Source organism: Molothrus aeneus, chromosome 14 (assembly GCF_037042795.1).
Source record: "Molothrus aeneus isolate 106 chromosome 14, BPBGC_Maene_1.0, whole genome shotgun sequence".
Lineage (NCBI taxonomy): Eukaryota > Metazoa > Chordata > Aves > Passeriformes > Icteridae > Molothrus > Molothrus aeneus.
Window position 1 is genome coordinate 13459216 of NC_089659.1, and position 12568 is coordinate 13471783.

The 12568-nt window shown below is 49.1% G+C and overlaps 1 protein-coding gene across 2 annotated transcripts; it reads right to left on the reverse strand.

Moving 5' to 3' along the window:
- Positions 1-832: 832 nt before the first annotated feature.
- On the reverse strand, positions 833-9135 carry LOC136562663 (V-set and immunoglobulin domain-containing protein 4-like). Of its 2 annotated transcripts, XM_066559617.1 has the most exons (9): positions 9044-9135; positions 8012-8368; positions 6807-7088; positions 5833-5907; positions 5137-5214; positions 4763-4831; positions 3974-4087; positions 2824-2845; positions 833-1722 (listed from the first exon to the last, which is right to left on the reverse strand). In XM_066559617.1, exons 1-9 carry the CDS (start codon positions 9096-9098, stop codon positions 1539-1541), a joined length of 1236 nt encoding a protein of 411 aa, XP_066415714.1. In that variant the 5' UTR covers positions 9099-9135; the 3' UTR covers positions 833-1538. The 2 variants fall into 2 exon arrangements, with proteins under 2 accessions (XP_066415714.1, XP_066415715.1); XM_066559618.1 differs by lacking the exon at positions 5137-5214.
- Positions 9136-12568: the final 3433 nt, after the last annotated feature.

The following is a 12568-nucleotide window of genomic DNA, read 5'->3' on the forward strand; positions in this document are numbered from 1 at the left end:
CCTGATTCCAAGAAAGTGCCCCATGTGTTCGATGTCTTCCGAGTTCTCGTTTCTTTCCTGGTGCTGCAGGTGGGCTGCACCCCCCCAGCCATCACAGATGTCCCTTACCTGCAGTCACCACACACCACTGCTGGTGCTCTCTGCACTCTCACTCAGCACCATCTGATGCTGGCTTTTTTCAGGCTGCCCAGCTCCTCCTCCCAGTGCTCTGCAGAGGCCGGCTGAGCTCTGGGTTTGCTAAACAAATCTGCTGCTCTGGGATGTGTCACAGACACATTTTATGAAAAATCTTTTTGTCAGGATCTTTTCTCCTGAGGAGCTGAGGGGCCTCAGAAACGAAATGTAAACAATAATTATCTGCTGCTGTGGAATGCAACAGGTGCATCTGTGATTGGTCTCATGTGGTTGTTTTTAATTAATGGCCAATCACAGTCCAGCTGTCTCAGACTCTGGTCACTCACACAATTTTATTATCATTCCATTCTTTTCCTTTCCTTGCAAGCCTTCTGATGTAATCCTTTCTTCTATTCTTTTAGTGTAGTTCTAATATATAATTTTCTTTTACTATAATATATATCATAAAATAATAAATCAGCCTTCTGAAACATGGAGTCAAGATTCTCATCTCTTCCCTCATCCTGGGACCCCTGTGAACACCACCACAGAGATGAGCTGCTGTGACTTCAGCTCATCCTGTGCCACTGCCCAGGGTGCACAGCAGCTGCTCTTCTGCCCAGCTACATCCCAGACCAAGTCAGGACCTGGACCTTGTCCAGCTGTCCCACAGTGCATGCAGACACAAAACACATGGAGACCAGAATTCATGGAATTATTTTCAGTTTAATGAGTTAGCCTTACAACAGCTGTATTTAATATCATCAGATCCTGGTGCTGGCTGTCCAGCCAGGATAACACTGCTGTTTAACCACATTGGACCTCCCTGCAGTGCTGTGCAGGGGGATCAAGGGCAGCACAAGGACAGCAGGGCACATTCCTGCTTCCTGCACTGCTTCTCCTGGTGTGGCAGGTTCCTGAATTTCTCTTAGCTTTAGTCTGCCTTCCATTGTTTCTATAAAATATCTCTTATATTAAATCTGTGCAGCATCAGGTGGGCAGGAGAAGAGCCATCAATTCCCAAGCCAGCCTCATCCTGCCCTGCTCACCCACGGGGAGGGGAATGCTGAGCAGGCCTCAGTGCTGGCTCTCCTGCCACCACACAAAGGCTGGAAACACTGGTCCTTTTGGCCAGATACAGCAGTAAGTTCAGCACAGTGCTCCTAGTCTGGGACCTGCCTGGTGCAGCATTCAAAGGGCTTTAGTGGATAGAGGTGTGAACGGGAATCAAGGAAAACAAAATCAGAAATTCTGTACAGCAGTCTGTAACTGAAGTTCCTGCATTTTTCACTGCAGAAACTATAAAGGGAGAGCAACCACTGCTTGTCTAACCTATTTGTCAGGGGCAGAAGGGAAAATAAATATGTATTTTGTCTGGGTGAAGGTGCTCCTCAGGACTGGTATCTGCACAGCATTGTTGGTTCTCAGGAAGTGTCCCCTACTTCATACTCAGATTCCTGGGGGTTTGCAACACAGCCAGACACATTCTTATTTACTTCTTCAGAGACTTTGTTTTCCCCAAGCTCCATCACATAGTGGTTTTCAGTGGCAGAGATGGGTTCCTCATAGAGACCTGTGCTGGAAGAAGCTGCTGCTCTCGAGTTGTGGCTGAAATCAAAAAGCAAAAAGAATAGCAACCAGAGTGAACAAAGCATCTCCAACCATCAGGATTTTAGCAGTACTATGGTCTGACTCAAACCCATGTAACCTTGGGCCACTGGGCTATGGCAATTTTCTGAAGGAGAGAATTTTGTCCTTTGCCTTCTGGTGGCAGAAAAACCTTGGGCATTGTAGCAGCATTGCTTCCAACCCTGAGAAAGCTTCCAGGGAGAGGCAGCAAAGGGTGTGCAAGCAATGAGAGGATTACCACCATTTCTTGCACAATCAGATAATTGCTGAAGAGAAATAAATATTTATAAAAAAAACTGGAGGAAGTGTAAATTGAGAACTGAAAACAGCCCACATCCACTGTCTGGCTTATGGTACCTAATATTTTTAAAATTAAGATAGAACCCCTGAGAACAAATGTCATCACAGCATTTGTTCCATTGCTCAGGGTTCAAATGTTACTTAAACTTCTGCCTTACACACTGCTGGGGAAGCCTAGCACTGGGATGCTGGCACTTCCCACTGTAATACTCAGGTCAGCAGCACTTTATACCTAGAGAAATGGTTCTCCTTCTATTATCAGGCTTTTCAGTAAAACTTCCACTGGTTACAAGTAGATCAGGATGTGAAACCTGTGTTTAGAAATAGCTACAACTTCCTTCCTAGCTATGGTTAGAAGAAGCAAATTCAGCCAGGGATGTTTTCAGGATAAATCAGAGTATAACCAGTGGTCTCTAGAAGGGGAGTTCCTTTCCTTTGCATTTGAAAAAACACTGGAAATTTAGCCTTGGTAAAACAGAGAGAATTCAGCCTTGGCAGTCATCTTCAGTAGCCCTCCCTGGGCTTAGGAGTCAATAAGCAGCTCTTGCTCACTTCTACAATTCTGATATTGCCATGAAAAAGCTCTTTCTTCCCACATTCTTTGTTGCCGTGGAAAGCCCACAAGCCATTCTGCAATGTGCTGTTGAGCTAACTGTGAACCTCTTCAGCCAGACTGCTTAAGGGGGTTTTCATTATGACAGCTAATAGCAGTGCTTTTTGTTTCTGCTCTGATACCTCCCCCCAGGACTCATTATGTGCCAGATAAAGGGTTATACTCACAATTTTACATCATAGACTTGAGCTGGAAAAGAAAAAATCAGAATTTGTGTCAATAATTTGCATTTACATTCCTTAAAAAAGAATTCCTTTGTTTAACTTCTTGGTTTAAGAAAATGACTTCTCAAGACAGAACAAAAATAACAGCCTTGGTTATCATGTCAGGTGGGTGATGACTCAGTTTCCCAGGATTCAGTCCAAGAAAACAAAAACAACCCAGCTATCACACTACTGGGTTATTTTGACCCAACGTCAAAGATAAAGTTGAGGTTAGAAACCAGAACTCCACAGGTTTCCCCAGTTTCTCTATTCATTAGAAATCAATAAAGAGCAGTTTTGAAAGTGGCTATTCTGGATTCCTCAGAAAAAAAAAAAAGGAAAGAAAAATAAGGAAAATGGTAAAAGAAATATCTGACAATTTTATTATTAATTGGTAGCATGGAGTCACAGGAAGATCATTCACAAAACAAAGGCAAAAATGAAGTCTGTGGGATCTCAAAGCCCAAAGCACATCTGTGTGCTCCCTGCACAGCTGGTGAGGAGGGGGCTCCAAGGAACATTTGGTCAAGGGGATTTCTGGTGGCAGTGCAGGAGAGACAGAGCATTCAGTGAATGGATCCAGTGACTAAAGACCAGAGAGGAAACAAATTCACATGGAACAGGGAGAACTGACTGTGACCTCTTCCCTCTGGGTGCCAACTACAGGAACTGCTGAGCAGCAGCTGCTGCCAAAGGCTCTTCCCAGCAGCAGGACAGGATGAACCCTCTGCCAGAGACTTTAAAGATTTGGAACCGTGAACCTGGCCAGGCAGGTGAGTCTGAGCCCTGGGATGTCTGTGAGGAGCAGTGGGAAACACCCATCCCAAGGCTCTGTGGCAGAGAGCCACACACACACCTTGGGATGGGCTGCAGGGCAGGGATGGAGGGAGCAGCTCAGGAGCACCAGGGCTGCTGCTGCCCCAACCCCACAGCTGGAGCCTGGAAGGCCCTCCTGGCTGCAAGGACTTCTCTGCCTCTTTGGGTCTCCCACCATCTGTGTCATCTCCTGCCTGCTGGTGGCTGCAAGCTCTGCTCCAGGCCCCAAAACCCATCAGAGGTAAAGCCATGCTGGGCATGAGTAAAACATTCAGGTTTTCCAGAACATTCTACTCACCGTCTTTGGGCCTTCTAATGCAAGTGATAAGAGAGATGATAAGGAAAACCACAGCACCACACACCACAGCAATCAGGATGACCAGGTACAGGGACAAGCCAGTCCTCTGGAACTCTAAAGCAATACAACAGAGGAATTTCAGACAGGGGAGCCCTCCTGGGTGACAGCAGCAGCAGGGACATGACATTACCATGTCCCCAAGAGCCAGCCCTGCCTGAGCACATGGGGCTGTGTCCCCACAGAGCCTTGGTGCTGTGGCTCTGAGTGGGAGTTGTGTGTCCCAGCACTGTGTACACCTCAGCAAGGGACCCCAGCTGTACAGACAGTGTCCAGCTCATGCTGAGGTCACAAGGAATGTGAGCTGGGCAGGATAATTGCACTGCATATCATGAAATAAAGCTTGCCATTCGAGGATGCTGTTCAGTTCTGTTTGGGAAGTGTCTAAACCATTCACAGTGCTGCAAAAGCTGGAGGATGTGTAGATCTGGCTCGAGGCACACATTGAGGTTTTTCTGCTGTTTCAGCTTTGACAGTCCAAGATAAAAAATGGACTGACTGCTCAGGAGCACAGCAACACAGCAACAACTCTGTGTGCCCCACATGTCAACTTTTTTTTCTTATTCTTCCATAAAAACATCCAGAATCTTTAAAAGAGCCACCATAAATTATCAGGTTCTTTGAGAACAGCTGTTAATGCAATTTGCAGCTAAAAAGGCAGAATATTAATTTTGACTACAGAGCATCTGGTTTGGGTCCTTAATCTTCTTCTCAGCTTGGTTTTGCTCTTACCATGAATTGTTTCATTCTTCCCTGGATATCCCACACCACTCTCAGAAGTTGTTGCTGTTATGGGCAGATCTGGAAAACAAACATGAGTTAAAGTCTGACTGTGCATTTCCAGCCCTCATTTTAGCACCAGGAGATCTGGGATTCGAGCTGTAGGACCAGAAGTGAATGCCTCCAGCCCCCTTACAAGGCAGTGAAAACAGGCAAACTGCAGAAATGAGCATTATGTATACTCTACACTATAGAGAGAGTACCTGGAGTAACATATGGTCACTGGATGGATACTATATATAGTATATATACATATTTATGTATAACCAAACTGCACAGACACACACCAGGTACCTGTGTGCATTTGCATGTCTGTACACACACACCTGCAGTAGTGGTGGAGCCCCATGGAGTCCAGGAGATTGCTGAGGTACCTCCAGACACCAGCTCTGTTTGAGGTTTTTCTGCAAGAACAATCAACACCTGCCAACATCTTCCCCCAGCTTCCACAATCCCCACATGATTGCTGGGGCACCATAAATGCAAATGAAACATAACCCAACAAGCAGGCCTGCTCTAGTCCAGGCAAAAATTCCTACATGCCACAAAAACAAACGGGAAACCACAAGCCTCCCTCAAACAGCTGTCCCTGGTCAAGTACATGGTTTCAGTTGGGTCTGAGGAAGCTTTTGCATTCCTTGTGTCTGCCACTGGAGACACCAGACCTGCCTCCCCTGAGCAGCTTCTACTCAGGATCAGATAACCAGCAAAAAAACCCTTTAGAAAAGAACCAAGCGCAGAACATCCCATTCCATATGATCTGCAGCTTAGGAAAAGGCATTTTTAGCTGTCCTAAGACACGTTCAGTCTCTCCTACAAAGGAGAGACGTATTAGCCCTGCAAAGATTGGAAACTGAGGGAAGAAGATCTACTTTCAGAAACATCTGAGTTAAAACCGGAGGCATATGGACTGAAGTTCAGTAGTGCCAAGACTCTGGTCCCCAGCAATAAAACCACATCCAAACACTGGTGACACACGGCCCCAACACCCCAGCCCGGCCAGCAGCTGCCACAGCTCTCACCCTGACTGGTGGTTGAGTGGTGTCCCCCCGTGGTTCCCACATCCCTCTGCAAGGCTGCTGTTGTTGTGGGCACATCTGCAAGGTGAGGGGGAGCAGAGTCTTACACAGGGGCCTGACCACCATGGTGATGCTGCTGTGGTACAGAATTCCCCACGGGTGGGGGAGCAGGAGGAAGCAGCCCCATCCCAGCTGACAGGAGGGGGATGCTGTGCCAGCAGCGTGGGGCAGCAGCTGCAGCACTGAGCCTGTTCCTGTGCTGCTCCCTCCAGGCTGGGACTGCTGGGAAAAGCACCCAGGGCTTCAGCCAGAGCTCGGTGTCCGGGAGCTCAGCAGGCTCTGCCTCTTTCCCAGGCCACTGGGAGGTGCCTGTGCTTGGCTCTGCCCTCAGGGGCTTCACAGCTCTGCTGATCCAGTCACCAGCCAAGGAGAGCTGCAGGTTTTGCACCAGGCACCCATCATGGAATTGATTCGATCGAAAAAGGCCTCTGCAGCCATTGAGTCCAAGCTGTCACACAGTGTCCTGCAGAGCCTGGAGGTGCCAGAGCCTGGAATGAAGTGCAGTGTGTCTCCCTGAGACACGCAGCTGGCGATGGGGAGCAAAGGCCAGCTTGGTTTGTTCTGCCACTGAGTTACCACTCCCTTGTTCCCGCTTCTCCAAATAAAGCCCCGACTCCTTGTCTAAACTTGCTGAATTGCAATGGGCAGCATTACAGAGCCAGGGAGAACTTCAAAAAACCCACAGAGGAATAAATAAATGAATGTTTGAAGTAGAAATCTGGTTTTGCATCAGAAAAGAGCAGTTCCTCAAAGAGGAGGAAACTGAAGCGAGGAAATGCAGAAGGACGCAGGCTGGAGCCAGCGGGCAGGGCTGTGTCAGGGTGCTGAAGGCGTTCGGCATTTCCTCCTTGCCGGGCAGGGCAGGAGGATGCGGTTCCCGGGCCCCTCTGCAGAGGGTTTGCGCTGCCGGCACTCACCTGTGACCGTCAGGCGCACGGCATCGCTGCGCTGCACGGCGCCGGCCCCGGCCCTGTTGTGCGCCTCGCAGAAGTACGTGCCGCTGTCCGAGGGCCGCAGGCTGGGCCAGGCCAGCTCGGCCCCGCTGCTCAGGGGCTCGGCCGTGCCCGCCGGGCCGCGGCGGAACCAGCGGTAGCTGATGGGAGGGGACCCGCCGGCCTCGCAGCTCAGGCTGGTGCTGGCTCCGGCCGGCAGCGTCAGCCCCGGCTCCGCTGCTCTGATGATGGGCTTGGTGGCTGCCACTGCAACACAGAGCACAGGGGCCGGGTCACGGAGCCCTGGCTGGGCTGGGCACGGTCCCCCTGCCGCAGCAGCTCTCGCTTCCCAGGAGGAAGGGTTTAGCTCGGCTTTAGCATCGCCTCCCTGCACAGGATGAGCTCAGCTGTGCCGCGCTGTAGCCATGATATTTTCTGCGAAATTCTTTCCTTGGGATTTTTTTCTCCTGAGAAGCTGAGAGGCCTCAGGAACAAAATGTAACCAATGGTTATCTGCTGCTGTGGAATGCAACAGGTGCATCTGGGATTGGTCTCATGGGGTTGTTTCTAATTAACGGCCAATCACAGCCCAGCTGTCCAGACTGTCTCAGTCAGTCACAAGCCTTTGTTATCATTCTTTTTCTATTCTTAGCCAGCCTTCTGATGAAATACTTTATTCTTTTAGTATAGTTTTAATATAATACAAATCATTAAATAGTAAATCAAGCCTTCTGAAACATGGAGTCAACATTCCCATCTCTTCCCTCATCCTAAGATCCCTGCAAACACCACCACACCGCACGGGTGTCTGCAGCCCTGTGCCTCTATAAACCCCCCACACTGGGCAGAGGGAGGGCAAGCACATGCTGGTGAAATTTAGTGAAAGAACAGCAATACAGCATCCCCAGGACTTCCCCACTGCTGCATTCCACTGGGAAACATTGAGCCATCGGCTACAGATAGAGCCAGAGCTGAGCTGGTCCTTGAGGAGCCACAGGTCCTCCCTGAGCTGCAGCATGCTGTGTCCTGGGCAGAATTTCTCTCTGACCTATTTGCTGTTTCTTGCTTGAGGCTGACACTGATCAGCAAAGTGCTTCTGCATGCAAACACACAGTCACTGCCTACCTGCTCTAATTCCCAAAAGCCTTCCTGAGCCAAGCCTTTCCCTCCTGAATCCTTCTTGGATTTACCTTTAACAACCTCCAAAGTGGTGGTGATCTCCTTTGCTATCAGGCTGTTGTTGCTGTCTCTCCAGGTGACCTGGCAAGTGTAGGTTCCTTTATCAGAGATCTCCAGGCTCAGGATGAGGAGAGACACATTTCCTGGGGCAGCCTTTGGGATGCTGACTCTGTCCCTGTACTCAGACAGGAGAACCTGGTCCCCGGAGTCATCCCTCCGAATGATGGCACCTGAACCCTTGTCATGCACCACAGTCCAGGTGAGGGTTTGCTGCACGAGGTCCTCCACAGGCACATAGGCACAAGGCAGAGTGACAGAGTCCTTCCAGACCCCTTTGATCTCACTGGGGCCACTCAGCTCCAGAAAAGCTGCAGGAAGAAAGGAAGACGAAAATGAAGCCACAGAGCAGCCAGGGTGAAGGCAGCTCTGAGGTGGTGAAGCCCTGGCAAGAGCATTGGCTAAGAGAACCCACCAGATGAGGAACACCAGCAGGCAGTGGGGAGGGTGAGGGTTGGGCTGCTCAGGGGTGGGTTAACCAAAAATCATTGTGGCATGAGACAGATGGGAAGTGGCTGATGGCCGGGGCACTGACTCCTGCCATGGGTGCAGCCTGGCTCTCCTGCTCTGCCTGGTGCTTTCCTGCCACCACCAGCACTGAGTGGAGCACAGGCTCAGAGTTATCCAATAACTCAGGCTTGAGGGAAGGAGTTGGTCTGAAGTCCAAGTTGCAGCTCTCTGGTCTCAGACAGTGTCTGCCCCCAACATCACCCTTGGGGCTTCTGAGGAACAGCAAAGACTTTCCTTCTCCACTGCCTATTTGCATTTCTGAAACACACCATTCTCTCAGCCTGAGCCAAACATGAGAAACTTAAACCACTCTGGGTAAAGAAACCTACAACTCTTTTTGCTGTAAAAAAGCAGACCATTGCCTTTGTCCCAGGACATTTCTCTCACTCTGAGGACTGAATCTGAGCTCTTCCCAAAACAGAGCTGCCCCTGCCAAGCACACCCAGGGCAGGGCCCCATGCCCAGCCCAGACTCACCTCTGCAGTGGAGAAGGGAGCTCAGGAGCACAGCTGCTCGCAGCACCATTCCCATCCTTCCTTCAGGGCTGCTCCCTCTCCAGCCAGGCTGGTCTGCCTTTCCCAGGCTGGGGTAAATCAGGAACACTTCCCTGCCTGGGCTCACTCTGTCACCGAGCATCCAGGACAACAGCTGCTGGTTCTTCCTTCCTCTTTATCAGAAAAGTGTCTCAGTAACCACCAGAGGCGTGGGCAGAGCGGAAACCCTGAGGAAGGGTGCGAAGAAGAAAGTTTAAAAATTACGTCTACGTTTTTTTGTATTTTCTGCTGACCTCTTCTGTCTTTTAAATTTTTTTCCTTTACTTCTTTTGATTCCCAGGCAACCATTTCTTCCTCTTTTCCTCCTTGTGTTCCTTGCTGACAAATAAGCTTTAACACACAGTTACACACACAGAGGTCTGATAGAGAACCCATAGGGAGCTGAACCATCTAAGTCCTCACAATTCACTTTCTCACCAGCTTCTGTGACACCCACTACTATGCTTTAAGTTAAAGTTCATGAAACCCCTTAAATCTTTATATTACCAGTGCAAGACAGATGATTATTGTAGGCCTCTTCCAGCTGAAATACTCTATATCACTCTACCACATTTAAGAGAGAATGAATTCAGGTATACAAATCTAAAACCAAAAATTTCCCAAGAGCTGCAGACATCTGAGCCACCAATCCCACTGCATCTCACAGATAGATCCTCCCTTTTCACAGAGCAATTTAGCTGCTTGGTTTAATTGGTTAATTGTTTTCAATTACAAGTCTTGATTGGGGCCATACATCCCTCCAGTGCTTTCAGACTACTTGGGAAACAGGTGGACATGAAGATGCCCAGAGAGAAAAAGAGGAACTTGTCCCAGTTGAAAATCTTTGAGACCATGAAATAATGATTTCTTTACTGTAATGATATATTACTATTCATTAAATGTTATAGTTACTCTCTATAATTCAGTAATTGAGCACTAGCCCTGTCTAAGATAACTATCTGTTTTCTACTGAAATATCCCTTTCAAGGGATTTCACTGCCTTTTGCTGCTCTCAATTTTTCTTCTGCTCCAGTAAAAGAATCTCTTCTGCTTCTTTGCATTCAGCTGAACTGAAATGAGCCTTTGCTGTTGTTACACCCAAATTCAACATCCTCAAATACAAGTAATCAGACTAATTTAATACAGCCAACCAAGTCCCAGCCCCTGGTGTGAACACTCCTGTAGTGCTAGTGAGACATGGTTTGGCTCTGCAGTGGCACAGTGGGGTCCTCCCTTGTGGCCCTGTATTCCTCCATCAGAATCTCCCATGAGATGCCACAGCAGCCTGCAGCCACTGGGACAGGGAGAAGCAGGAAAAGCTGCCATGGGCTGCAGTGTTCATGTACTTGTCCAAGGAAGGAAAAGACCATGTTAAGGTCAAATCATTGGAAGTCCTTTGCAGGGAACAGAGCTTGCTGGAGGAGGGTAGAAGCCTCCATTGACTTGAACTAAGCCAAAGACAGTGGTTTGGCTGGGGTAGAATTAATTGTCTTCACAGTGGCTAATATGGGGTTATGTTTTGCATTTGTGCTGAACACAAGGCTGACAATATAGAGATTTTTTGTTATTGCTGATCAGTGTTTACACAGAGCCAAGGCCTCTTCTGCTTTTTGTATGGCCACGCTGGTGAGGGGGCTGGGGACACAGGGGAGATGGGGAGGGGACACAGCCAGGACAGGTGACCCCAGCTGACCCTGCCACAGGACATCACAGCATAGAAAGCTGGGGGGAAGAAGGAGGGGGGACACATGGAGTGATGGTGTTTGTCTTCCCAAGTCACCATTACACGTGATGGGGCTCTGCTCTCCTGGAGGCGTCTGAACACCTGCCTGCCCTGGGAAGCAGCGAATGAATCCTTTATTTTTCCTTGCTTGTGTGCCAGCTTTCGCTTTCACTATTAATCTGTCTTTATCTCAACCCAGGTGTCTTCCAGCTTTTACCTTTCCAGTTCTCTCCACAATCCCACTGGTGGGAGAGTGAGCGAGTGGCTGTGTGGGGCTTGATTGCTGGCTGGGGTAAAAACACAACACAAGTGTATCACCAGCAGGATCTGGACCAACCAGGAAGCTGAAACTCAAAGTGTGTGACTAAAAAAGATGTGTAGGTATTTTTTCATGTATTTACATTTACCCTGTTGGCTGGGGGGAACAGTGGCAAGAAAAGTTTTATCCTTTATAAAATGCAGCACCAGGCTCCTGTAGCTAAGGTGACTGTGGCAGCAACCCTTGCCTTCTGCTTTGGGCATCTAAAACAAGAATCTTGTTTTAGGAGGCAGCAAAACATTCTGAGCATGGATGGATGAGGTGGCATCACACAGCCCATAAGAGACAGAGCAAAATCAGTTTTTCTTGTATTCTGGAAAGCTGTTAGCAAGCACACAGGAGATGTGAGCTGATGGCAAGGCTCCCACGGTCAGTGTGGGCAGGGCTGGGTCAGAACAGTGCAAAAGTAGATCTGAAAGGAGCATGCAAGAGGAACCTGGCACTTTCTCAGTCTGCACCCACCACGCCTGGGAGTGTTCTGTGGATTCTCAGCACGTGAATGATAAGGGAGAGCAATCTTTCCTCCCCAGACACAGAGATAGAGCCAAGGAGCCAGGCAGCAGCCATGAGCACTGATGCTGGAGAAGGAAGGAAGCGGCTGCTACAGCGAGGCCCCTGTGGTCATGGGTGACAAACTGGGGACACCTCAGGCTGCAGGGGGGCAGGGCCCCACCTGGGCTGGCACAGGGGGGCTGCTGACCCAGCGCCTGGCCATGGCCCTTGGGCACAGGCTGGGCAGCAGCTGGACTAGGCTGCAGGTGCACTGGGCTGCAGATTCAGGCAGCTTGTCACAGCAGAGGAGTCTGTCCATAGCTCCATATGCCAACTCCATTGCTGTGTCCTTGTCCTTATCCTGAAGAGCAGCATGTTCTGTATAAAGATCCCTTTTCTTGGCAGTGGAAATGACCAACAGTTCCTTACTTCAAGGAAAATCCCACAAAACCTGTAATGCCTGTGGTGCTAGTTACCCTGGGCAGAGTCTGCACAGGGATGCCAGATCTGGGGTCTGCCTGATGCTACAGATGATCTGGGCTGTTCCATTTCCTTCCTTCCATTTCCATTCACTATCTGCAGTGAATATTTTAATCCATACCTTATGGAGCTGAGGGCCTTTCCTACTGGGGTCTGTGGAGAATATGTGCAGGTGTGCCCTACAGCTGGTGTATTTTTCAGCACACACGCTATTTTGAGCTTTCACATCAACCCTTTTAAAAACCCAGTCCCAGATGCTGTTCTCCCACGCTCTGGAAACAGACACCAGGCTTTCCTCATCACCTTTTCCTCATCCTGAACCAGCAACAGCTGCATCATGAGACCATGCCCCAGGAGCATGAAAGGTCTTAATTCTGGAGAAATCAGTAAACCGGTTTGGGAAACTTGGCACAAACAGGAACACAAATAAAAGAATGTACAAGAAACACAGTGA